Below are 24762 nucleotides of genomic sequence, written 5' to 3'. Positions count from 1 at the left end.
ATGGAAGTACTTCTCTTAGCGAAAAGTAAATTATATTTGTACATGAGCTATATACACTATCCCTATATTCTTGATCCTAGTGATATAGGACTGTGTAAAACAGCCTGGAATAAAAACAACGTGTGTGGGTGGAGAGAGGATTGGTTTTGCAGGTTTACTCGCTCTAGATTGTCAGTACTGCACGTCTTCTTTGCTATCGTGCCACGGCTGTGTCAGTGTCGATTGTAAGTAAAATGTATGTATCCCTTCAAATCGAATCAAATTGTATTGGTCACATACGCATGGTTAGCAGATGTTATTGCGAGTGTAGCAAAATGCTTGTGCTTCTAGTTCGACAGTGCAGCAATATTTAACAGTAACATCTAACAATTCCACAACAAATACCTAATACACACAAATCTAAGTAAAGGAATGGAATAAAAATATTGAAGTCGGAAGTTTACATACACTTAGGTTGGAGTCATTAAAACTTGTTTTTCAACCACTCCACAAATTTCTTGTTAACAAACTATAGTTTTGGCAATCGGTTAGGACATCTACTTTGTGCATGACACAAGTAATTTTTCCAACAATAGTTTACAGACAGATTATTTCACTTATAATTCACTGTATCACAATTCCAGTGGGTCAGAAGTTTACATACACTAAATTGACTGTGCCTTTAAACAGCTTGGAAAATTCCAGAAAATTATGTCATGGCTTTAGAAGCTTCTGATTGGCTAATTGACATAATTTAAGTCAATTGGAGTGTACCTGTAGATATATTTCAAGGCCGACCTTCAAACTTAGTGCCTCTTTGCTTGACATCATAGGAAAATCTCAAGAAATCAGCCAAGACCTCAGGAAAAAAAATTGTAGACCTCCACAAGTCTGGTTCATCCTTGGGAGCAATTTCCAAATGCCTGAAGGTACCACGTTCCTCTGTACAAGCAATAGTACACAAGTATAAACACCATGGGACCACGCGGCCTTCATATTGCTCAGGAAGGAGACGCGCTCTGTCTCGTAGAGATGAACGTACTTTGGTGCGAAAAGTGCAAATCAATCCCAGAACAGCAGCAAAGGACCTTGTGAAGATGCTGGAGGAAACAGGTACAAAGGTATCTATATCCACAGTAAAACCAGTCCTATATCGACATAACCTGAAAGGCCGCTCAGCAAGGAAGAAGCCACTGCTCCAAAACCGCCATAAAAAAAACAGACTACGGTTTACAACTGCACATGGGGACAAAGATCGTACTTTTTGGAGAAATGTCCTCTGGTCTGATGAAACAAAAATAGAACTGTTTGGCCATAATGACCATCGTAATGTTTGGAGGAAAAAGAGGGACACTTGCAAGCCGAAGAACACCATCCCAACCGTGAAGCACAGGGTTGGAAGCATCCTGTTGTGGGGGTGCTTTGCTGCAGGAGGGACTGGTGCACTTCACAAAATAGATGGCATCATGAGGGAGGAAAATTGTGTGGATATATTGAAGCAACATCTCAAGACATCAGTCAGGAAGTTAAAGCTTGGTCGCAAATGGGTCTTCCAATGACCCCAAGCATACTTCCAAAGTTGTTGACATTGAGTAAGAGGTTATTTTCCTGACAACACACTCCGAGAGCCCTCACCTCCTCCCTGTAGGCTGTCTCGTCGTTGTTGGTTATCAAGCCTACTACTGTTGTGTCGTCTGCAAACTTGATGATTGAGTTGGAGGTGTGCATGGCCACGCAGTCCTGTGTGAAGAGGGAGTACAGGAGGGGGCTAAGCATGCACCCTTGTGGGGCCCCAGTGTTGAGGATCAGCGAAGTGGAAATGTTGTTTCCTACCTTCACCACCTGGGGGCGGCCCGTCAGAAAGTCCAGGACGCAATTGCACAGGTCAGGGTTGAGACCCAGGGCCTCAAGCTTAATGATGAGCTTGGAGGGTACGCTGGTGTTGAATACTGCGCTATAGTCAATGAACAGCATTCTTACATAGGTATTCCTCTTGTCCAGATGGGATAGGGCAGTGTGCAGTGTTAAGGCTGTCCGTTGTCTCCATATCTATTTATTATGGCCATCGAAATGCTAGCTATTAAAATTAGATCCAACAAGAACATCAAGGAGTTAGAAATCCAGGAGTTACTCAAGTTTTTTCTTAAGTCTGGATCCTTGCACAGTCTCAATGAGGATCTTGAACAATTTTATAGCCTCTGGACTTAAACCTAATTATGACAAGTGTACTATATTGCGTATTGGATCATTAAAATACAATGTTTACACTACCTTATAGTTTACCACAGGGGTTCAACTTTGGTTTTAGAAGTGGGGGGAGGACATATTTTTTAATCCAGTTGGATAAACATTCCAAACCGCCTACCCGACTGCTCGGTGGCGTCCGCATGGTCCTAAAGCACATCGCCGCCTCGTTTTGTATCAATGACAGTGAAAGTTGCGCCCCTGGTTTACCAATTAAATAGACAGATTGTGAAGTAGACATACTTGGTATTCATATCTCAAAACATAAATTAACTTACCACAACCAACTTCAATAGAAAGTTTACAAAAATAGATAAGATTCTGCAACCATGGAGAGGTAAATACTTGTCTATTCATGGAATTTTATTAACTCCTATAACAGTTTACTTACTAATGGCACTGCCTACTCCAGATGACTAGTTTAAAAAAAAATCATATGAGCAAAAAAATATTGGAATGCAAAGCCAGACAAAATTAAACATGCCTATTTATAATGAATATGAGTTTAGGGGGCTAAATGATTAAATAATAAAGCATTAAATCTCTCACTAAAAGCTTCACTCATACATAAATTATACTTCAACCCAAAATGGTTCTCCAGTAGATTATTAATAAAGGCTCATACTTTGTTCAAATATTGCCTTTTTGCCTTTATATAGGGCGGCAGGTAGCCTAGTGGTTAGAGCGTTGGGCCAGTTCCATTCATCAAGGATGATGAACGGAAACAGGATGCACCTGAGCTCAATTTCGATTCTCATAGCAAAGAGTCTGAATACTCATGTAAATAAGGTAATAAAATAAAATAATACATTTGTAAACATTTCTAAAAACCTGTTTTCACTTTCATTGTGGGATATTGTGTGTAGATTGATGAGAAACATGTTCTATTTTATCAATTTTAGAAAATAGTGGAAAAAGTCAAGGGGTCTGAATACTTTCCGAATGCACTTTGTAAAACTGTTTATACTTGTTAATAACATGCAACAGACCGAACAACGTCAAAGAGTAACATTATAGCAAAAAAAGACACCACACTAACTTTGTGTTTGTATAAAAGATATTTACTTCAATTATCACACCTAGGGTGCTAGTGAATAATAATAACAATAATAATAACAACAATAATACATTGTGAGTTTCATACAGTGATATTGCCTCTCCATATTCTATAGGGACTGTTTTACAGTGCTGAGAACAGACTACATGACTTAAATGACCAAATAAAAAGGAACCAGATGAAAACAACAAACGAGAGAACAACTGAAACTGGAAGAGATACTTTTTTTCTGTGAAGGAAGAGTCACCCTCTCATTGCCAATGATCATGAGGCCTAGAATCACGTCATAGAAAAATATATCAGCGGACAGCAACTAGCTACACCTCTCTCTGGACTGAAGAGGGGGAGGAAGAGCACTGTTGTGGCCAGTGATAGTGACAAGGACTCTGCTAAAAGTAGTTTCCACCTGAGCTTTGAGAGAGACAATTAGACCAGCTGAGATGGTGGGAGTTTTCCTCACTTCAAAAGCAGTCAGTAAAAATTGAGGACACAAACTAAAAGATAAGGAAACTGCAGCCCTTAACTGCATAAGAGCCGCTCAACGCGCCACACACATATACACACACAACGTCATATGAATGCCTAAAGCCCCACTGGGTGTCATTTTACCCCATGTCAAGCTAGAATTCAAAAGTAAAGTGTTGGAGAAAAAGTGAATTGCGCTGTAACTCTTCAGTTCGAAGTGCCAACTCTTCGTTGAGAAAGACAGTTTTTTTGGTTGAAGGGATTTAAAAAATTTATTTTGCAACATAGGGTAGCTTCAATGTGAAGTTTGGTCTAAAAAAAACTAATCACATAACCTTCAAAATAAATGAAATTGTTTAAATCAAATGTCTATGGAAGCCATATCTGTACAACTAAGGTCTCCAATCATACTGGCATTTATTTTGCCAAAACAAGAGCTCTGCAATACACTTATTATTCAAGGGACTTAAAGGTCTCTCCAGCAGGGGAAAAAGAATCAAACAATACGGTATAAAATCTTGATCTTCTTCCACCCATTTAAGGAAAAGCAAACAAACAAAAAACCTGTTCGTCTCAATTATTTCCAAAGATCTAGTGTCTATAGCAGTGTTTCCCAACTCCTCGAGTACACCTAACATTTTTTGTTGTAGATTAAATTAATTGAGGGCTTGATGATTAGTTGACAAGTTGAATCAGGTGTGCTTGTCCAGGACTACAACAAAGATGTGTACTGTTGGAGGTACTGGATCACTGGAGTTGGGAAACACTGGTATATTTTAACAGGCATTCTCAAGTTCTGCTATTGAATGACATTTGACCAACAACATGACCTATGTATATTCAGATAATATATACAATGTACTGAAATTTAGCAACTTGACATTACAGTAGATAAACTGATAGTGAGATGGCAGCCTGACCAAACACAAGAAAGTTGGAGACCTCTGGCACTTTGAAGGAGAGAGTGGGTACACACTCTCATACTACTCCAAATGCTTGGTAAAAGTAGAGCCCCAGTTTCAAACTCATCAGCTGAAAATAAAGGTTGCTTATAAACCTGGTAGGGTAATTAATAGTAAAGGCGAGGAGCCTGAACCATTGGCGAGTATGGCTAGCTTTGTTCTGAACGAAATTAGTCAATGAGAATCAGATTATACAACATTTAAAATCAATTATCCTAGACTCGGATATAGCACATGGCTAAACAAAGGTGAATTGGAGTTGAGAAACCAAGACAAACTTGATGACTTCAGCAGTTTAGAAACAATTTGTCTGGTTCTAAATTCATAGTCAGTTGAGGCTTTGGGAGCATGTAAATGTGAGTATGGAGACAGATCTGAACTGAGGGTGGGGACTCCATGGACACCCATCTTATATAGGTCTTAGACAATGCCATCATAACATATTCTCATTTGACTAGACAGCAAGGTAGCAGCAAAGGACAGTGGGTGATGTAGTTCTATCATGATTCCTTCACTAAAGCTCTAAAAACGCAGCTTTCAAAAAACACAATATTGGTTGTCAACTATAGGGAGCCAAATGAGTTTTCCATTTGGAGTTGGTCGAGAATGGTTCAAAACCCATGGAACACAACCAACTGTTAGTCAATGTAAAAATGTATCATATAGTTAGTTATTCATTGTAACCTATATGTCAACTACCACTGAGTGATGGATTCAATGGACATTGGTTGACCTGTAATGCATAGAGTATTATGAACCTTACTTACATAATCCAAATTGAATATGACATGATTAATGCTGTTGCTGTTGACCATTGTTATAATCTCCATTTCCAACGTCACTGGCATTTAAACTCTATTAACATGCCACTTCTGACTCCTCACAATCACAATAAGCCTACTGTCCCTGGCTGACTTCTGAGACTAAACACAAAGAAAAAGATACGAGAGTAAGAATGAAATGTATTCATGTTCAAATCAAATCTTCAATACAAATGGGAAGGCAAATCAAAAGCAAATGAATCCAGATTTTCATCAAACTTTTGGCAAACATTGTCAAAAATCTTTTGTCACTACCAGTGGCTCTTGACATTGAATAAGGAGATCCAATAAGGCAAAAGGAGTGTATATAGTATAAATAAAAGTAAGTATAGATTGGGGGTGGTGATGTACAATGACATATGATTCTGTATATGCTTCTATGAGAATCAAGGCATTGGTCTTAATATGTACTAGGTTAAAGTTTGTCTCACAAATACCGCAAGGTTATGAAATGATTGAAGGGTCATATTAGAAATGTGAATTAATGATACACAAACACCATGAGACCAACGCTGGCTAATGCTAAAACTTCTGCAACAATGCTTGTAGTCGATCTTACAGAAGTGTGAGGTTTTCGTAGTCCTAATAATATAAAAAGAAAAAATGTAAAACCTAATGGACACAAACCCTACAGAGAGAACTACCAATACGTTGACAGTAATAACAAAAAACAAACCCATAGTAATGCTTAACAACTTGCTATAAGGATATATTTCATCTGTACAATTTTATATGACAGTGTATATAATATTGATAGCAATCTGCTTTAGTTCTATAGAAAAATATTTGCAAAGGGCAAATTCCTGAAATTCGTCCAAAAGAATCATATAGATTCTGCAACAAATTATACACTGTTTAACTGAACATTGGACTCGAATGGAACAAACTGTGTTTTTCTTAGCAACAGAAAAATAACATGAAAACACAGAAGGGAATTGTAGCACAAAAGACTGCACAAACACATGCAAAATGCCCTCTGTACTGTATAAACCAGTGTAGCTTTGGGTGCTTCCTCCAGGGTTCCACTGAAATCCCATCCACTAATTCTTCATGATACTCAGAATCTTACCCGTTCATTCAGAAAGCTACAGACAACTCTGTGTCTACAAAACTGACTAACACTTAAAGAAAACCTTTCCCTGTCAAAAGCAGAAATATACACATGAACAGGAGCAGAGAAAAGAGGATCGACCTCTAGCTCTTGGACTCCCTACAACATAAAACACTTTATTAACTTGTGACTGATAAGAGTAGCCTGTTCTATATGATCTTTACATGGACATGTGATAGACAATAACTCACAGACAGGTAGTCAAGCCTGATTTGGTCCTCTTTCAGAAGTTGTATTGCTCATGTATTGGTGTGTTATATCAGTCCGTGTCTATGTTCTGTGCCTTTGTAATCAGCATTATTTCCATGACTGTGGCCTCTAGGAGCATTGTGTCCTTGAATACTGGAGTCTGACAAAGCAATGTCATATATGTGAACCAAACCTACAGGGAAAAGAGGTGTGGTATACATCAACAACAACCAATGACATTCAGACGGTTTGAAAACTGGGAAAAGGTAAAAACAAATTCAAGCACTTTTGATTCTACTACAACCAGAATGACTTCCATTACCTCAGAGTGCACAACCCCCCTTTAATGATCACGATAAAATAATAATCCAAAACACATTGACCTATGAATAATAAAATCCAATTAAAGTTCATGATGGTTGATCAAAAACATTTCCCTCTGGGCCAAAAGACCAAACTACACTGAACAAAAATATAAACACAACATGAAATATGTTGGTCCCATGAGCTGAAATAAAAAAATCCCAGAAATGTTCCATTCGCACAAAAAGCTTATCTCTCTCAAATGTTGTACACAAATTTGTTTACAGCCCTGTTAGTGAGCATTTCTCATTTGCAAAGATAATCCATCCACCTGACAGGTGCGGCCTATCAAGAAGCTGATTAAACAGCATGATCATTACACAGGTGCACCTTGTGCTGGGGACAATAAAAGGCCACTTTAAAATGTGCAGTTGTTGTCACACAACACAATGCTATAGATGTCTCAAGTTTTGAGGGAGCGTGCAATTGGCATGCTGACTGCAGGTATGTCCACCAGTGCTGTTGCCAGAGAATGTTAATTTGTCTACCATAAGCTGCCTCCAATATTGTTTTAGAGAATTTGGCAGTGCGTCCATATGGCCTCACAACAGCAGACCACGTGTAACCACGCCAGCCCACTAACTCCACATTCGGCGGGGGAGGTGGGGGTGTCGAGGACGATTTCGGTCTGTAATAAAGCCCTTTGTGGGGAAAAACTCATTCTGATTGGCTGGGCCTGGCTCCCCAGTGGGTGGGCCTGGCTGCCAAGTGGGTGGGCCTATGCCCTCCAAGGCCCACCCATGCCCAGTCATGAAATCTATAGATTAGGACCAAATGCATTTATTTAAATTGACTGATTTCCTTATATGAACTGTACCTCAGTATAATCTTTGAAATTGTTGCATGTTGCATTTATATTTTTGTTCAGTATACATGCAATGTTTCCAAAATGACTGACAGCAGAACATAATTTGGGGAGAAAAGTGAGAGAACTCCTGTTCAAATCTTCAATTAGCATCAAATGAGAAACAGATAAAGGAAAACAAAACCACCAAATTCAACTCCCAATCAAAAAGCACTGCCTGTCAGGTATGTCGCCTGTTCTAACCGGGCAATAGCTGGGAACAGTTGACATCATTACAGCACAACTTGACATGTTAGTAATAGTATCAAAGTGAAATCCCTCTGGGACCCTCACATACTGTTGATCAACTCCATTTCATTAGTGCCTCTACCAGACACTCAAGCCTGCATCGTTCTTAATGAGGGCCATACCAACTATCTGCGTGGGGGGCTTTTGATTGTGGACCTCCTACTAAATCTGTGGCCTACAAGAGTCTGCCTTGGCATCACCTCTGGAGGAGCCAGCCCAGGACTGTAGACAGTCACAGAACTGGCCCCCCTTTGTTCAACAGCAGTGAAGTATTTCCAGACACAACAACTTTGCTACAGATGTCAAAAGCTGCGTTGAAGACGCAGCATGTGGGAGACCAATCAAAATGATTGCTTGTTTCCATGTGGTGCCTGCACAAGACTTGGAGACCGGTGATGAAAAGTCTCATGAGAACGACGATGGGATGGGCGCAAGACTTCAGACCAAGAGACCGAGCCAGCTTACTGCATTCGTTTATGAGCAATCCTGAAAATAATATCAACACTTTGGTCTGGATCACTCTAAGGCAAAGGCAATCCTATGAAAAGATAGACTGAAGGAAAAGGCTTGTAGACGGTTAAGTGCTAAGGTGTCTCTTTAATAGGGCTAAAAGATCAATACCTTTTTTGAAAGGTAATGTTTTTGGGTATGATCAATTTAAGCTTTACGTGTCAAAAGCCATTATATATAAATACCATTATTTTTTGCTTAAACTTGTTGATGTACTTGTGCTTTTATCAAAAGATGAACACTCCTTGATTTTTTTGTTTATGTTCAATCGATCACATTTTTTCAATGAAATTCAGTAGAAAAGTGTAACCAGCTGATAGGGACTGCTGTGGCTTAGCCAGACTGGCAGTGTGTCACGTGAGGGAGCGTGGTTTGGAACCATGCAGGACACAGGGCTTTTTAACAGTGTGCTAACATCACTCCCCTCCAGAGGTGATCCAATCACCACCAGCTTCGCTGTAGGAGGGGCAGCTGAGCAGCAGCCATTCAGGACCCAATTGTGTTCCAAATGCTCACAATTTAAAAAAGTATCCAATAATCTCTTTAAAGACTAAACTTATTGTAAAGTCAGAACGGCATAGAAAATATTAATGAGCGTGCAATTAAGTCTTTTAAGGTAAAGTTGCCTCCCCCCCTTTTTAAAGAGGTTTTTGGTCAGTAGTGCTTGTGCTTTACACAGCTGTTTGTGTTATTGTTAGTATAAAAATGTCATTTGATCAGTTTTTTTGTCTGAAGGAACTAAACCTATATTTAGCAAATAATACTTGAGGAAATATGAATCTTCTAAATAGTTGGTGTACGTAGTACTAAGAGCTTCACAAAATGTAGCCAGTGCATCCCAGTTTGTAGGCCAATAAACAGGAAATGCCAAAGTCACACTCTTGCTGGATCTAAGCACATATATAGTGATGTGATCACTGCTTATTTTAGATAAAATCTACCTCACTTTATTCATCTCAAATTAAGCTGGGAAATCTTAAAAGATAAGTGTCAGATTCAGAGGTAATGCCAAAGGACAGCAGTTCCAGACCTTCAGATGCTACTGGTTCTTGAGCCCCACCACAACTTCGGTCCTGTGCTGGGTTCAGTAATACACGGAAAATGTACAAAATAGAATATAAGTCAACCTGATTTCAATCATGCTTGCTGAAATGAAAGAGGAAAATAGAAATGCACAGACGCACCAAATCATGAACGGTGAATGCACCATAATGCCATAATGGGTTGCTCTCCCATTTCAGCTCAAACAACATAAATGACACTGTCAAAACGTCTTCAAAGATCACTAAATATACATGTATGACAACTAAATCTCGTACGTATAACCCAATACTGCCGGCAGTCTATCAGTCAAAAAAATATTATATGACCCCTTATAGTCCCTTCCATACAATAATAACAACAACAATAATGAACAGAAATCAAATAAGACATTAAAATGTAAAATACAGCACCTATAAATAAGCATAACAAAAACATGAAACCAAAAAACTTAATGTTGAAGTGATCTACTGCTTGTCTTTAATATGGCAATAAAGGGGACCTACTGTATTTGTGAGTCTGCTATGCCGTAAGCCGTATAATTTAGAAAACAGCTTAGAAGAAACAAAGGGTGGCAGTTGTGCACTCTACGTGTGTGCAGGTAAATACAAATCAAAGCCACACAGACTTATAAAACACACAGACAGACACACACACACTCAAGGGTGTGTATGGCAGAGCAGGGAAGCTAGTCCTCGCTCACACCCTCACACCCCCTTCTTACGGTACGTGGATACAAAATCACACACGCCTACTTGTGTACACGTGCGTGTGTGCTCTCACACACTCAAACACACAGGGAGAGGCAGTGGGCGGGCAGGCACTGTGAGCTTGTGGCATAGGAGGAGGAAAGGGGGAAAAGGGAAGAGGTTGCGATGTGTGCTGGGGGGGGGGTCTAATGTTCTACCATATCTGGAGAAGGGAGGGTGGGTTGAGGGTTAAGTATAAAACTAATGTCTTTGTTTTCTTCCATTGACCCGTGTCAAGTGATCTTAACCTCTGAGATATATTCACATGGGGCAGGCCAAGAGTTACAGCTGAAGGTAAGAGGACTTGTTGTGACCAGTGGAGAATGGAGATGCTACGTAACAGTCATGAATTGATCATAAAACTGGTCATAATATAAGGAGTGAGCGCATCAAGATTGGTGGGAGAATCAGCTTGACTTTGAAAGAGACAACCAAATTGCATGGGGGATGTCACATCGGCAGTACTTTGGATATAACTTTTGGTATTGGTTTTTCAATTAGTAAAAATGTACCTTGAAATATCTCTACTAAGCCTTGGCACTGTTTCGTACATTTGACCTCTTGACCTCTGCGCAACACAACATGGCAGCCTGTGGAGAATATATGTCAAAGGGTTTTAAAGGAGGGACATGTGACTGGTTGACCATGACCAGGTCAGTCTTGTAGCTCTGTATGGGAACACACAAGCAGAGCAGAGTCCATCTCTTCCTCAGACTCGTAGTGCACCGCATGTGAGGACCGACACGCAACAGCTGGGGTTTCTTGTCTTTCTTTTCTGTCTTTTTACAATGTACATATATACACACAACCGTAGGTAAAGATTTGAGAGCAAAAGAGCCAGATGCTTGGAATATACAGTAAAGTGAGCTGTGCATCTCCTGGCTTTTTCACCCAATGAAACGCAAGCCTCCCCATCCGAGGGCCAGGCTGTGAAGTGCAGCGGCCGTTGGCTCTACTGTACACCCTGGTTCTGAGGTCTTAATAGTGTGGTTTTTGTGGTTAAAATAGGTTAAAAAGCAAGTTCGCAACTTTTTACATTTTTTTAATATCTAGACTGAAATTGTTTTATTTTCTCCATGAACTTGTATACAACGTTTTTGTTTATTTTATTTTTTTCTCAAACCTGATTTTGGCCTAAAATGGAGTGTATTAAACAAACGCTCCCGGTGCCACCAAAATGGCGTCCCCCGGAAGTCAGTTAAAGCTATGAAAGAAATGTACACTACTTATCAAAGAGCTTCTAGATCACTCACGAGAAAGAACACAAAGTAAGCTACCACAAGATGTTTTTCAGATTTTTCCTTTTTCCTGACATGACCGTTGCATTTTATGTTGTACGTTGAAAAACTGTGAATTAAAGTGATACTTTTTTTTCAAAGTTCCTTTCAACTGATAATAAGTATTTCACTTTAGATTTTACCCTTCCCAAATATTTAGGAATCTAAAATAGCATTGTTTAAAGTCGACCGACTGTGCAATCTCTTAGTGGCAACCAAATTGCTATAAAGTTTTTTTTTCTTTCTCAGCGGAGAAAAATAATTTGATAAAAATGTTAATTATTTTCTCAATAGAGTCCATAGCATATTAAGAGTTCCAGTGCCATTACATGGCAACTTTTGGGGCACAGAAAGGAACATTGCTTGGGAATGGGTTCTCCTCTCCTGCAGACTAATTTTCTAAATGCTTGGCTTTTCATTCTCTTTTTTTGTTTGACGATCCTATCAGATAGCCAAAGAACTGCAATGGAGTTATGAGGAGAAAGAACCTCTTAGAAAACAGAAAAAAGGGAAATCAGTGTAACAGCTAGTCTACTAGATGTGAAAAGTCACTGAGCGAACAAGGTTAGAAAAACTTTGAGGTGGTGAATAAATCTCTCAAAGGGAAACACACACACACACACACACACACACACACACACACACACACACACACACACACACACACACACACACACACACACACACACACACACACACACACACACACACACACGAATAAAATACATAATTGCTTCTCGTGACAGTTTCCTCCTGTGGAGTGACGCTCCTTTGTGTGTCTTTCGTCTCTTTCGCACCTTTGGCCGGTGGTGTTAGGGCCCTGTGGCCAGCAGGGCTGTTAAGTGCTTTATCTCCAAACAAAGCCAGGTTGTTGCTGTTGTTTCGCTTCGTGAAAAAAATCTATGAACCCTCTTTGATATGAAAACTCGTAAAAGATGCCAGTTCTTCTCTGGCAGCACTGCTCCAGTCTTGGCCTTGGAACTGCGCAGTCAGGGCACTAGAAAAATAGTAACTCTCACTCTCCCCAGCAGCAGAGGGTACCGTATCAGAACTCCCACTCGTGGGGCTCGTCTTTACCAGCAGCCTTCTCCAGGCGGTGGATGATATTATTGAGGTTGGCGGCTTTCTTCTTGCGCAGGCTGCTGTCGCGGGGGTTGCGGGCAGCAGTGGTGGTGGCCACAGACGCAGAGGAAACATGGGTGTTCTCGGGGAAGCTGAACAGACTGTCCAGGGCGCCGCCCTTGTGGTGGCCGCTGGTACCTGCAGCGTTGCTGCCGGTGGCTGACGTGGTGCCCTCGTCTCTGTGGTCGGACCCGCCCTCGCCTTCTGAGGCCGGGTGGTGCTCGTGGCCGGGGCGTGTGCCCTCCACTGTGCCATCTGACTCAGTACCATCACAGCTGTCGCCCTCACTGGCCTTGCCCGCCCTGGTGGACGGGGAGCCACCCTCACCTCGCTGGATCTCCTCGATGAAAAGCTCCCGTCGGATACGAGACCTGATGGCCAGAGAGAAAGAGAGCAGAGGAACCCCAACATCCCTCAGTCAGACACAGACACAGACACAGCAAAAGGCAAGTATTTTGAATTTTAAAATAACCATTTAGACCCAGGTCTGCATCCATTCCCAGCCTTCTCCCCCTGTTTCTCTCCACCCACCTATAGTTGTGGAACCAGTTGATGACGGTGCTGGTTTTGAGATTGAGCTGTGAGGCCAGCTCCTCAATGGTCTTGGGCGAGGGGTAGGGCTTCTGCTGGTAGGCCCTCTTCAGGGCCTCCTTCTCCTCAGGGGCCAGCACCACACGGGCCTTCTTCAGGTGCTGCTGGGGAGGCTGCTGCTGGTGCAGGTGGTGGCCGAGGCCATGCTGGGGGCTGCCCCCCTGGCTGAAGTCTCCCCCTGACAGGCCCCCGCTGTCCGCCGTCTGGCTCTCGCTCACAGAGCTGTGGCGCCGCTTCATGTACGCTGGCGGGGAGAGACGGGAGGGCAAAGGGTTGAAAATATATGAGCCCTCTACAGAGATAGATGGAAGGGTTAACTATAGTACGAGGATGCCATGTAAACTCCATGTAGACTTGCCTGACAGGGCTTTCAATTCCTCTTTAAATTCACACAAGCAACATGACAACATGATATCTGCCATCAGCAACTGAAATACTACAGCATTCAACAAATGTGGATGGGATCTTTTATAAGGTTCACAGGTGTAGCTAAATACACTAATACAAGAGTCACAAAATCAAAGATAAACATTGCCACCAGGGGGCAGTATTACCATACACATTCTCAGGAGACAGATTCCCATCTATAAAGAACAATTGAAAGAGGAAATTGACTGTTCGACTCCTCTTGAGACCTGCTTGATAGTTTAAACATGTTCACATGGCATGTGTGACATGGAAGTAACAGATAAGTCACATTATGGACCAAAATATAAACATTATTTATGATATGTCTTCATATATATAGCAGCAACTCTTAATAATCTAAACAAAAGGCTCCATGACTGTACATTTAAGATGCTAGCTTCAACATGATAATGGTTAATGGCTATTGGCTAACCTGTTACCTTTTAGCTTGAGATGTATGACAAGTTTACTTAAGTGGTGATAGGTCAGGCTTGTTTTTTTTTTACCTCCAAATTGGTTATAGTGAGGAGAGGACTGGGTTAGTGTTAAGTTTATACAAGATAATCTGTTAAGGGGAAACAGAGCTTCCATTACGCCTTAACAACCATCCATATCAGCCGCCCTATCATTTGACCACATTTGACCATACAATTTTAAGTGCTTTTAGACCTAACAAAAAGCACTATATAAAACACACATCATTATCATCATGCATACAGAGTGCAAAACCCCGTAGCCATAGCTGTGTTATGAGCAGAAGTCCCTGTCGCCTGGTCGGGGGGTTAGGCAGGGAAAAGAGCATCCAGGCCGTAGCGTTATCAGGCTAATGAGGAGTCTCCCTGCAGTTATCCTCCGTGCTTTGCTACGGTAACGCTACCCAACACACTTCGCCAGACTGGGCTTTGACTCATAACCAGCCTAGCGTCAGCCCCAGCCCCAACGGAGGACCAATATATGCCACTTTTACCCCGGGAGAAGTGTTAATGGCCTAATCACTCCAAGAATGTTCACTTTGCTTATGGAGAGGGGGGGGGGGGGGGGGGGGGGGGGAGTGGAGAGCGGGAAGGGGAGAAAAGAGGGCTCTGATGAGTGCATTGGACTTTGAATAAGCAGGCCCTGGAGAGACTGGGGCCCGTCATGTCTGATGAGAGCGTTGACGTCTCGTGCCCAGATTGATCTCGACAGCGCTGAGAAACACATATCCCCCACCCCTCCGACACACACACACACACACACACACACACACACACACACACACACACACACACACACACACACACACACACACACGTCTCCACCCCCTTTTCTTTTTAACCAGGAGCACTGGGCATGTGCTGTTTGACTCGGCAGCCCGGGGACACATCTGGGCTATTAGAGGAGGAAAAAGAGCAATCAGAAATGCCCCCCCATGCTCTTCTTCCTCTCTGTCCCTCCCCCTTGTTCGCTAGCTCGTCCTCTCACTCCATCTCGTTCTCTCTTGCCATCTTGTTTTACTTTATTCTCTCTACTTCAAGCCCCAGTGTTTAGGATGGTTGCCTGGCGGCCTTGAGGGATGGTACACTCCCAGGGAGGGGTGCAGGGACAGATGTTGGTGGGTAGAAACATGGCCTATGGAGGTAGCTAGCTTGTAGCTACATCAGTGTTCTCTCTATCCTAGTCTCTGTCTTGAAAGCAAGGACATAGGACATGAAGGACAGACTCATGCCTAACTCTAAATCCCATCCAAGGACAACGTGGCACAAATTCTGCCTTTCAGAGTGCCAGGCGGGGAAAATGCCATTGGCTTTAACCATTTTAGATTCAGATGTGTAAAAGGATAAGGGGCTAGGTTACAGAGGTGAGGTAGAGAGGGAGGTAAAAAGAAACAGAGAGATGGAAAGGAAAAAGGAGTACCTTTCTTCTCCATGCGTTTCATGTCCATGAGTTTCTCCACGTTGCGCGGGTCCTGGAGCCAGAGCTGCATGCGGACGAAGGGCTCGCGTCCCTTCAGGCTGAGCTTGTGCCAGGGCTTGGGCCTCGCCAGCAGGTCAGACACCGAGCCCTGAGTCAGACCCAGGATGGTTTCCCCAAACAGACGCTGACCTGGGGGGGGGGGGGGATCAGAAAGAGAAAGAGAGGAGGGGGTTAGATTCACAACTCAGAGAAGGACAGAGAGGACCCTCACTAAAAGGCAACTAGAATCAGTAGACCACGTCGCCTGAAGTATGGATAGAGCAATATTTGTAAGAAGAGCGTACAACTCTTAAACAGTGCCTGATATGACTCAGTTAACAACAAGCATTCATGTGTCCAGTTGTTTTTCATTTTATTGATTTTTAAAAAACTTTTACACCTTTTCGATATCCAAATGGAAGTTACAGTCTTGTCCCATCGCTGCAACTTGAGAGGGGAGGTGAAGGTCGAGAGCCATGCGTCCTGCAAAACACGACACTGCCAAGCCGCACTGCTTCTTGACAGTTAAACTGCGAGTTTAACCCAGAAGCACCAATGTGTCGGAGGAAACACCGTACAACTGGCGACCGAAGTTAGCTTGCAGGCGTCCGACCCGCCCCGCCACAAGGAGTCGCGAGAGTGCGATGGGACAAGGACAGCCCTCCCCTTACCCGAACGACGCTGTGCCAATTGTGCGCTGCCTCATGGGTCTCCCAGTCACAGCCGGCTGTGACACAGGCTGGGATCGAAACCGGGTCTGTAGTGACACCTCAAGCCCTGCGATGCAGTGCCTTAGATCGCTGCGCCACTCGGGAGGCCCATGTGTTTTCTGAGGGTTACGAGAATATTCCACTATATCCCACCAAACACAAAATGTTCATTTATGTGTCCAAAGAAACATTTATTACACATCACGTCTTGTTACCTTTGCAGAGCCAAACAAGGCCCTGAGAACCACTGATCCATTCACAGCTCTTTGTCTGTTGGCAATGTTAGGGATACTCACACACACAGTGCTTTTGACATTGTGTTTTCAACTTCCATATGTGACATATATGATTACATTGTGCATGTTCATTTATACAGTAATTATTATTCAACATGTCCTCACAACCTCTAGGTTCACACTCCGATCTTCCTGCTATGCCACCCTGTCCTGTACAATGCCACCCTGTCCTGTATAATGCCACCCTGTCCTGTATAATGCCACCCTGTCCTGTATAATGCCACCATATCATGTATAAGTTCATCTGACTCTTCTCATCATTGATTTAGCCCATTTCAACAACTGAAGGGCTTTCTGTATAGTTGTTTAAAGGTTGGTGGGGTATATTACCTGTTTTAATGACTCTCATGAATCACTATGATCAATAAATTATTTCCTTGAGTGTACTTTTAACAGAACTGAGATTTATTTTTTTAAAGCATTTACACTATTGCTTACACCTATCAAGTTGTTAGGGGTTACTTCTGGACAGAGCCTAAATATACTGGCCCATCCTTTGTTGGCACAGTGGTTAGGGGTTCGATACCTACTAGGGGAGTCACCCTACTCTCACATTCTTAGCAATATATGTTAATGTCATATTGTATTCTGAGAACATTGCAACCACTTTCCATACTGAACAAAAATATAAACGCAGACACTTTAAATAAATTCATTAGGCCCTAATCTATGGATTTCACATGACTGGGCGGGTGAAGCCATGGGTGGGTCTTGGATGGCACAGACCCACCCACTGGGGAGCCAGGCCCACCAAATCAGAATTAGTTTTCCCCCACTAAAAGGGCTGTATGTGTTGTGTGACAAAACTGCACATTTTAAAGTGGCCTTTTATTGTCCCCAGCACATTGTGCACCTGTGTAAAGATCATGCTGTTTAATCAGATTCTTGATATTCCACATCTGTCAGGTGGATGGATTATCTTGGCAAAGGAGAAATGCTCACTAACAGGGATGTAAACAACATTTCTGGGATTTTTTATTTCAGCTCATGAAACATGGGACCAACACTTTACATGTTGAGTTTATATTTTTGTTCAGCGTATATAAGTTCTGTTGACTTTAAGGGAATGTTCTAACTCTATCACCAAAACACGTTAAAAAGGTTATCTTAAGGTTTTTGCTAACATAGTTAGAATGCTCCCCTAACTAACAGAAAACTGGACACTCAAATATTAGGGTAACAATACGGGTAACATTACGGGTAACATTACGGGTAACATTACGGGTAACATTACGGGTAACATTACGGGTAACATTACAAAACTGTTATCTGGAAAGCTATTGTCAACATTCAACTCACCTTTTTTTCCTTTTGCTTGCTATTGGAATAAACTTGAATTCCACGCACGAACACACATCAACATTACATGTCCTTTAAGTTTCCAAGGTACAGGGCAGGGCGGCATTGAAAACTTGCCATCAGAAGTTGGCAGCGTTTAGTCTGCTGCAACTGTGGCTGACTTCAATCAGAGAAGAGACAGTTTAAATAGTCTTTGACTTGCGTTTGAGTGCCTGAGTTGTTTTAAAGGCATTAAAAAAAGGTCTGGATTCACATAAATAAATAAAAAACAACAACCAAGGCCTCTCTCTCGGTTCGCAGCATAAACATTCACCACAGCAGAACCTCAGGTTCTTGAAAGGCTTCAAAGCTGGCGAGCTCTCACACAGAGCGCTGCGGAGCTACATTTCCCCACACTATGTCCCAGGGGACCCCTCAAACATGCCTTTGGCAGCGAGGAGGGAGGGTGGTGTTGCTCTTCACAGTGCTTCTCACAGTGTTTCATGCCGGGGAGCTGAGCGTTGGGGCAGCTGAACAAACGCAGGCAGGCAGCGTGGCGGTGAGAGAGAGAGGCAGAGATGTGAAGCGCTACTGAAAGGCGCTGGGATTTGGGGAGCAGTTCCTCTAAAGGGAAGTGGATGAGTAGACAGCATGAGGCTGGGAGACAGAACAGGTGACGCCAGTCCCGCTGAGAGAATCTCTTGGGGTGTGTGTGTGCGTGTGTTGCACGGAGATGGAAGGGCTGCTTCACTATTTCCTTCTCTCACTGACTACGACAGGGCTTTGTTTTGCGCCGAACACACACATTCTCTCTTATAGTACACACACACAGAAACATTACACACAGACACACACACCTCAAGCCCTGTTCTTATTGCAATTGGATGCAGTGATGCACACAGCAGCCCTGTGGAGCTCAGCCTGTGTATGAAAGTAAAGTCAAGTACAAGGGATGAACTTGTTCATCTATTCTTAATGAACCATTAAGGTCTAAATCAAATCACACAATTCCGACGCCATAAATCAAAGGACCTAAGAAAATACATTATTGACCACCAGCTAATATAATGTGCCACTAAAAAAAGATTAGATTTGGGTACAAGCAGCAGGCGCAAACATGTTCATCGAGAGGCATCCTTTGTGCCCAAAAATCACAATGATTGGCCACATTTGCACCCATCACTTCGAGTCCTATTAAAAAAATCTGATTTGGCTGTGTGCATCATCTATGTCGGTGTGAATCTCAAAACATGTGAATTACAAAGCTAAGAAATCATGCTCCTAAATCACCCAATAGAGTGCCACACCAAAATGGATACCTACATTGTTGATTGCCTTACCGATATCAAGGAGTGAACTATATAAGGTAGAAGAGTGACTAGGCTATACACATTACTATTTGTATTACCTTTAAATATTAAGGTGAGGAAGTGAAAACATTGCATTTTACAACAACCCAGCCAAGAGGGTGCAGTGCTACAGTAGTTGACAGACATGGGAGTTTGGCTGAAGGGAGCTGCTAAATGACACCATCCATCACTGGCCCTGGCCGCCTCACTGCCCTGACAGGGGAGAGGAGGAGGAGGTGAGCTGTGGCTAGGTCTACGGAACAGATGGAGGGAGCTCTTCTCTGTGGGACTAATTGAGAGGTCTGGGAACGAGGTGGAGCGCAGCCCTATGACAACAAGGCTTTGTCCCAATATTAATCTGCCTAGTATCATCTGATAGTATCTACCATACTGTAACTCAATGTTCAACAGATAAGTGACCCAAGTTATCCAACTGGCTCAGAGGCTAACCAGGAAACACTTAGTCTTGAAGCACGACCACATCCCAATAGTGCTGCTACACAGGCTGTGATAGAAGCTAACTCCAAATTTGGGTCCTCCCAGGACAGTGTGTAAACTGTGCTCTCTGTTCCTTTGCTGTGTGAGTTGATAGTTGGGCTGGTTAATTTTAGCTGAGGGAACTACTAACGAGCTAGCTGGCCAGCTTGTGGAACATGGCAACTGGTTTAATCCTGTCTGCCTTAGCAGCCCAGTGTGACGCTGGTGGGGTAAAGAGCATTTCCCCGTTCTGGAGCGGAGATACTGTGTACAATGATGACACATGCACCGAACCCAGCCCAACATTATTAGTTTAATGTGTTGCAACTCTAATCTAAACAAATTATTATCAGTGGGAGGGGAGAAAAGCTTGTTAGGAGTTTGTGCTTCTTGGCGAGGATTACACAGTAGCATTGGCACAATGTAACAATCGCTCCTCACCTCTCCACTGCGATAGCTCATGTGCGGTCACTGGTGAATGCTCTGGCACAAAATGGCTGCCGTGGCATCACCCAGGTGGGTGCTAGACACATTAGTAGCAGACGAGGTGAATAAGGCGAGTTGCGCAACTCGGGGGAGAAGGGGGGGAACTGAATGCTTTGTTGTGCTGATCAATTGGAAAAGAAGACTTGAAGTAGTGACTGTTGAAAGACAAGACCAGAGTGGTATGATAACGCCACTCCAACTCACCGAGGTTGTTGTCGGTCAGCACCTCCTTGACCTTCTTGGTGATGACATAGGTGTCCAGCTCTGGGGACATGGCCACCATCTCCTGGATGCTGAGACCTGAGTGGCCGGGGACGGGCAGTGGCGTGCCGGGCTGGGACTCAGAGGGCTCGCTGGGCTCTCTGGGGGGGACCTGGGATGATCCTCCTCCACATCCTCCTCCTCCTCCCCCCTGCTCCCCAAGGCTCTTCACGGACTCCTCGGCTGAGCTGAGGGGGGACTCCGGGGCCGGGCTGCAGCTGGCTGAGGTCTTTGGGGTGTTTTCTGTGGAGACATGAGAGAAAGAACCAACGGTCAGAGAGAGACAGGCAGTTAAAAACAGACAAGTTAATTTTGGGGGGGGGGGGACACTCAAAATTTGCACATTTCAATAGCAACACAACAAACACAACAATCCCAATTTATATAAAAAATGTAAACCCTCAGGAGGGGGGACTCTCAATCTGCAATTGATTGAATTGGGACCCAAGTTATTCTCTAATCACAAGCAACTCAGTATGATGAGGTTTTTACTGTATTTCCAACAACTACATTAGTGCCACTACAACATTAGTACTCATTCTGTCTATAAGCTAGTCTCTAGCTAACTCTATGGGCTACATGTACTCTGCTCCAATGCTCCATCAAACAAGCAGTCATTCCAGCATGCACACACAGACAGAATGATTGGCGCTAACTTGTCGCTGTGATTCTGTCATCTCCACCAGCTCCCCCTCCCACTCCCCTCCCTCTACCCAATGGCTGTGTGATGGCCCATTGCACGGACAATCAACTCTCCCCATGAGACAGCAGTCTGTCAGATATGAACAGAGAGGGGGAGAGAGAGAGAGAGAGAGAGAGAGAGAGAGAGAGAGAGAGAGAGAGAGAGAGAGAGAGAGAGAGAGAGAGAGAGAGAGAGAGAGAGAGAGAGAGAGAGAGAGAGAGAGAGAGAGAGAGAGAGAGAGAGAGAGAGAGAGAGAGAGAGAGAGAGAGAGAGAGAGAGGAGGGAGCGAGAACGTGGAGCAGTTGAGTAGAAAATCACTGCATGTGCAATTTTCTTCCTCTGCGCCTCAGTAGGAAAAGTGCACGTTGAGTTGCTTTGACGGGAAAGCGCCTGTCAGTAGATCAGATACGTGTGTACATGTTGGCTGTATGCGTTCTTAGTGAGATTTATGATTCTGCTCAAGCAGCGTGCTTTACAGTAAATCAACTTGAACATAAAGCATCTGACGTGAATTAAAATGGACTTGTCAGTCACATTTCAGTGCTGATGATGTGAGCATGTCCAACACGCTCGTCTTGGCACTCCAAGGCCCGTGACTACAAAAAGGAAGGATGTTGTGTACCCTGACGTGTGTGTAGCTACAGTTGAAGTCGGAAGTTTACATACACCTTAGCCAAATACATTTCAACTCAGTTTTTCCCAATTCCTGACATTTAATCCCAGTAAAAATTCCCTGTCTTAGGTCAGTTAGGATCAACACTTTATTTTAAGAATGTGAAATGTCAGAATAATAGTAGAGAGAATAATTTATTTCATATTTTATTCTTTCATCACATTCCCAGTGGGTCAGAAGTTTACATACACTCAATTAGTATTTGGTAGCATTGCCTTTAAATTGTTTAACTTGGGTCAAACGTTTCGGGTAGCCTTCCACAAGCTTCCAACAATAAGTTGGGTGAATTTTGGCCCATTCCTCCTGACAGAGCTGGTGTAGGTTTGTAGGCCTCCTTGCTCACACACGCTTTTTCAGTTCTGCCAACAGATTTTCTATAGGATTGAGGTCAGGGCTTTGACATGGCCACTCCAATACCATGACTTTGTTGAGGTATTGCCACAACTTTGGTAAGCCATTTTGCCACAACTTTGGAAGTATGCTTTGGGTCATAGTCCATTTGGAAGACTCATTTGCGACCAAGCTTTAACTTCCTGACTGATGTCTTGAGATGTTGCTTCAATATATCCACATCATTTTCCTTCCTCACAATGCCATCTATTTTGTGAAGTGCACCAGTACCTCCTGTAGCAAAGCACCCCCACAACATGATGCTGCCACCCCCGTGCTTCACGGTTGGGATGGTGTTCTTCGGTTTCAAGCCTCCCCCTTCTTCCTCCAAACATAACAATGGTCATTGTTGCCAAACAGTTCTATTTTTGTTTCATTAGACCAGAGGACATTTCTCCAAAAAATACGATCGTTGTCCCCATGTGCAGTTGCAAACCGTAGTCTGGCTTTTATATGGCGGTTTTGGAGCAGTGGCTTCTTCCTTGCTGAGCGGCCTTTCAGGTTATGTCAAGATAGGACTCGTTTTACTGTGGATATAGATACTTTTGTACCTGTTTCTTCCAGCATCTTCACAAGGTCCTTTGCTGCTGTTCTGGGATTGATTTGCACTTTTCGCACCAAAGTAAGTTCATCTCTAGGAGACAGAATGAGTCTCCTTCCTGAGCGGTATGACGGCTGCGTGGTCCCATTGTGTTAATACTTGCGTACTATTGTTTGTACAGATGAACGTGGTACCTTCAGGCGTTTGGAAATTGCTCCCAAGGATGAACCAGACTTGTGCAGGTCTACAATTTTTTTCTGAGGTCTTGGCTGATTTCTTTTGATTTTCCCAAGCAAAGAAGCACTGCGTTTGAAGGTAGGCCTTGAAATATATCCACAGGTTCACCTCCAATTGCCTCAAATTATGTCAATTAGCCTATCAGAAGCTTCTAAAGCCATAACATCATTTTCAGGAATTTTCCAAGCTGTTTAAAGGCACAGTCAACTTAGTGTATGTAAACTTCTGACCCACTGGAATTGTGATACAGTGAATTATAAGTTAAATAATCTGTCTGTAAACAATTGTTGGAAAAATTGCTTGTGTCATGCACAAAGTAGATAGTAGTCCCAATCAACTTGCCAAAACTATAGTTTGTTAACAAGAAATTTGTGGAGTGGATGAAAAACGAGTTTTAATGACTCCAACTTAAGTGTATGTAAACTTCCGACTTCAACTGTATATGTGTGTGTGTGTGTGTGTGTGCGATACTAGGACTTTCTCCTGTCCTGCTCTGTGGAGAGGGTAGCGGATAGAGCAGACAGACATAGTCCTACAGTGAGAGGGGTATCCTACACTACATTGTGCCTGGCTGACAGCACAGCACAGGAGGGACAACTCATCAGTTATCCCCAGCCGATGCCAGGAGGGAGGCTTCAGTTGTTTGCTAAAATGATTTCTGAAGTCTAGGAAAACAATTACTTATTTTGATGAGTCAGAGGCTCCAATGAAGCTCCCGCTCTCTCTCTTCCTCCATTCTCCCTTCTTCCCTCTCTCTGCCCACCCTGTTTGGCAGGGTGTATGTGTGCATGTGTGGGGTATGTGTATGCTGTGTTTGTGTGGTGAGCACGCGTATGTGCGGGGTGAGCGTGAGGGTGTGTGTGCATGTGCATGTGCATGTTATGCGTATTTGTGTGAGGGTATGTGCATGAGCTGTGTGTCTCTGTGTGTGCGCGGCTGGCTGCGGCCCTAAAGTGAGCAGCCGAGGGGAGCCGTCACTAGTGATTACCTCCCTGCCGTGCTGGGGGAAACAGCTGAGGGGGGAGTATGTGGGTGTGTGTCTGGGTGTGTGGAGGAGGGAAGCAGTCAGCTCGCATCTCCCGCCCGGCTTGCTAAGCCTACTGGTGACATTTTATCTGGAAGCGTGGCGCGAGGGGGACGAGAGGGGAACAGGGGAGGGAGGGAGGGACTAGGGATGGGTGGGGTTCTCCACATGACAGGTTGTCCTGTGACATGGTGCCAGTGACCCACAGCCCAGCCATGTCACTACCCCAGTAGCCCCCAGGGGGACATTGCACTGGGGGAAGGAGGGAGGGTGGGATGGAGGGATGGAGGGATGGAGGGAGGGAGGGGAGGGAGCAATGTTTTCTGCTTTCTCTCACAGGGCACTCTGTTTTGTCTTCACGCCAGAAGATGGATTGATAGTAGAGTGGATGAGGGAGAGAGAGAAAGAGAGAGATAGCTGCATCTGGACGTACAGCTGCTTGCT

General features: G+C 43.5%; 1 protein-coding gene across 5 annotated transcripts in view; it reads right to left on the bottom strand.

The window, feature by feature from the left end:
* Positions 1–3262: 3262 nt before the first annotated feature.
* The window catches only part of LOC129818383 (homeobox protein cut-like 1), a 240202-nt gene continuing 218702 nt past the window's right edge, over positions 3263–24762 (bottom strand). For all 5 annotated transcript variants that reach the window (XM_055874238.1, XM_055874220.1, XM_055874230.1 and 2 more), the window contains 4 exons: positions 20715–21014; positions 15876–16064; positions 13515–13818; positions 3263–13354 (listed from right to left, as the gene is read on the bottom strand). In XM_055874238.1, the coding sequence (XP_055730213.1) occupies positions 12907–13354; positions 13515–13818; positions 15876–16064; positions 20715–21014 (1241 nt within the window). In that variant the 3' untranslated portion in view covers positions 3263–12906. The remainder of the gene's footprint in view (positions 13355–13514; positions 13819–15875; positions 16065–20714; positions 21015–24762) is intronic.

The sequence above is a fragment of the Salvelinus fontinalis genome, chromosome 2 (genome assembly GCF_029448725.1).
Source record: "Salvelinus fontinalis isolate EN_2023a chromosome 2, ASM2944872v1, whole genome shotgun sequence".
In the NCBI taxonomy this organism is placed as follows: domain Eukaryota; kingdom Metazoa; phylum Chordata; class Actinopteri; order Salmoniformes; family Salmonidae; genus Salvelinus; species Salvelinus fontinalis.
The sequence above is the reverse complement of the archived record's forward strand: the minus strand, read 5'-3'. Positions and strand labels throughout refer to the sequence as shown.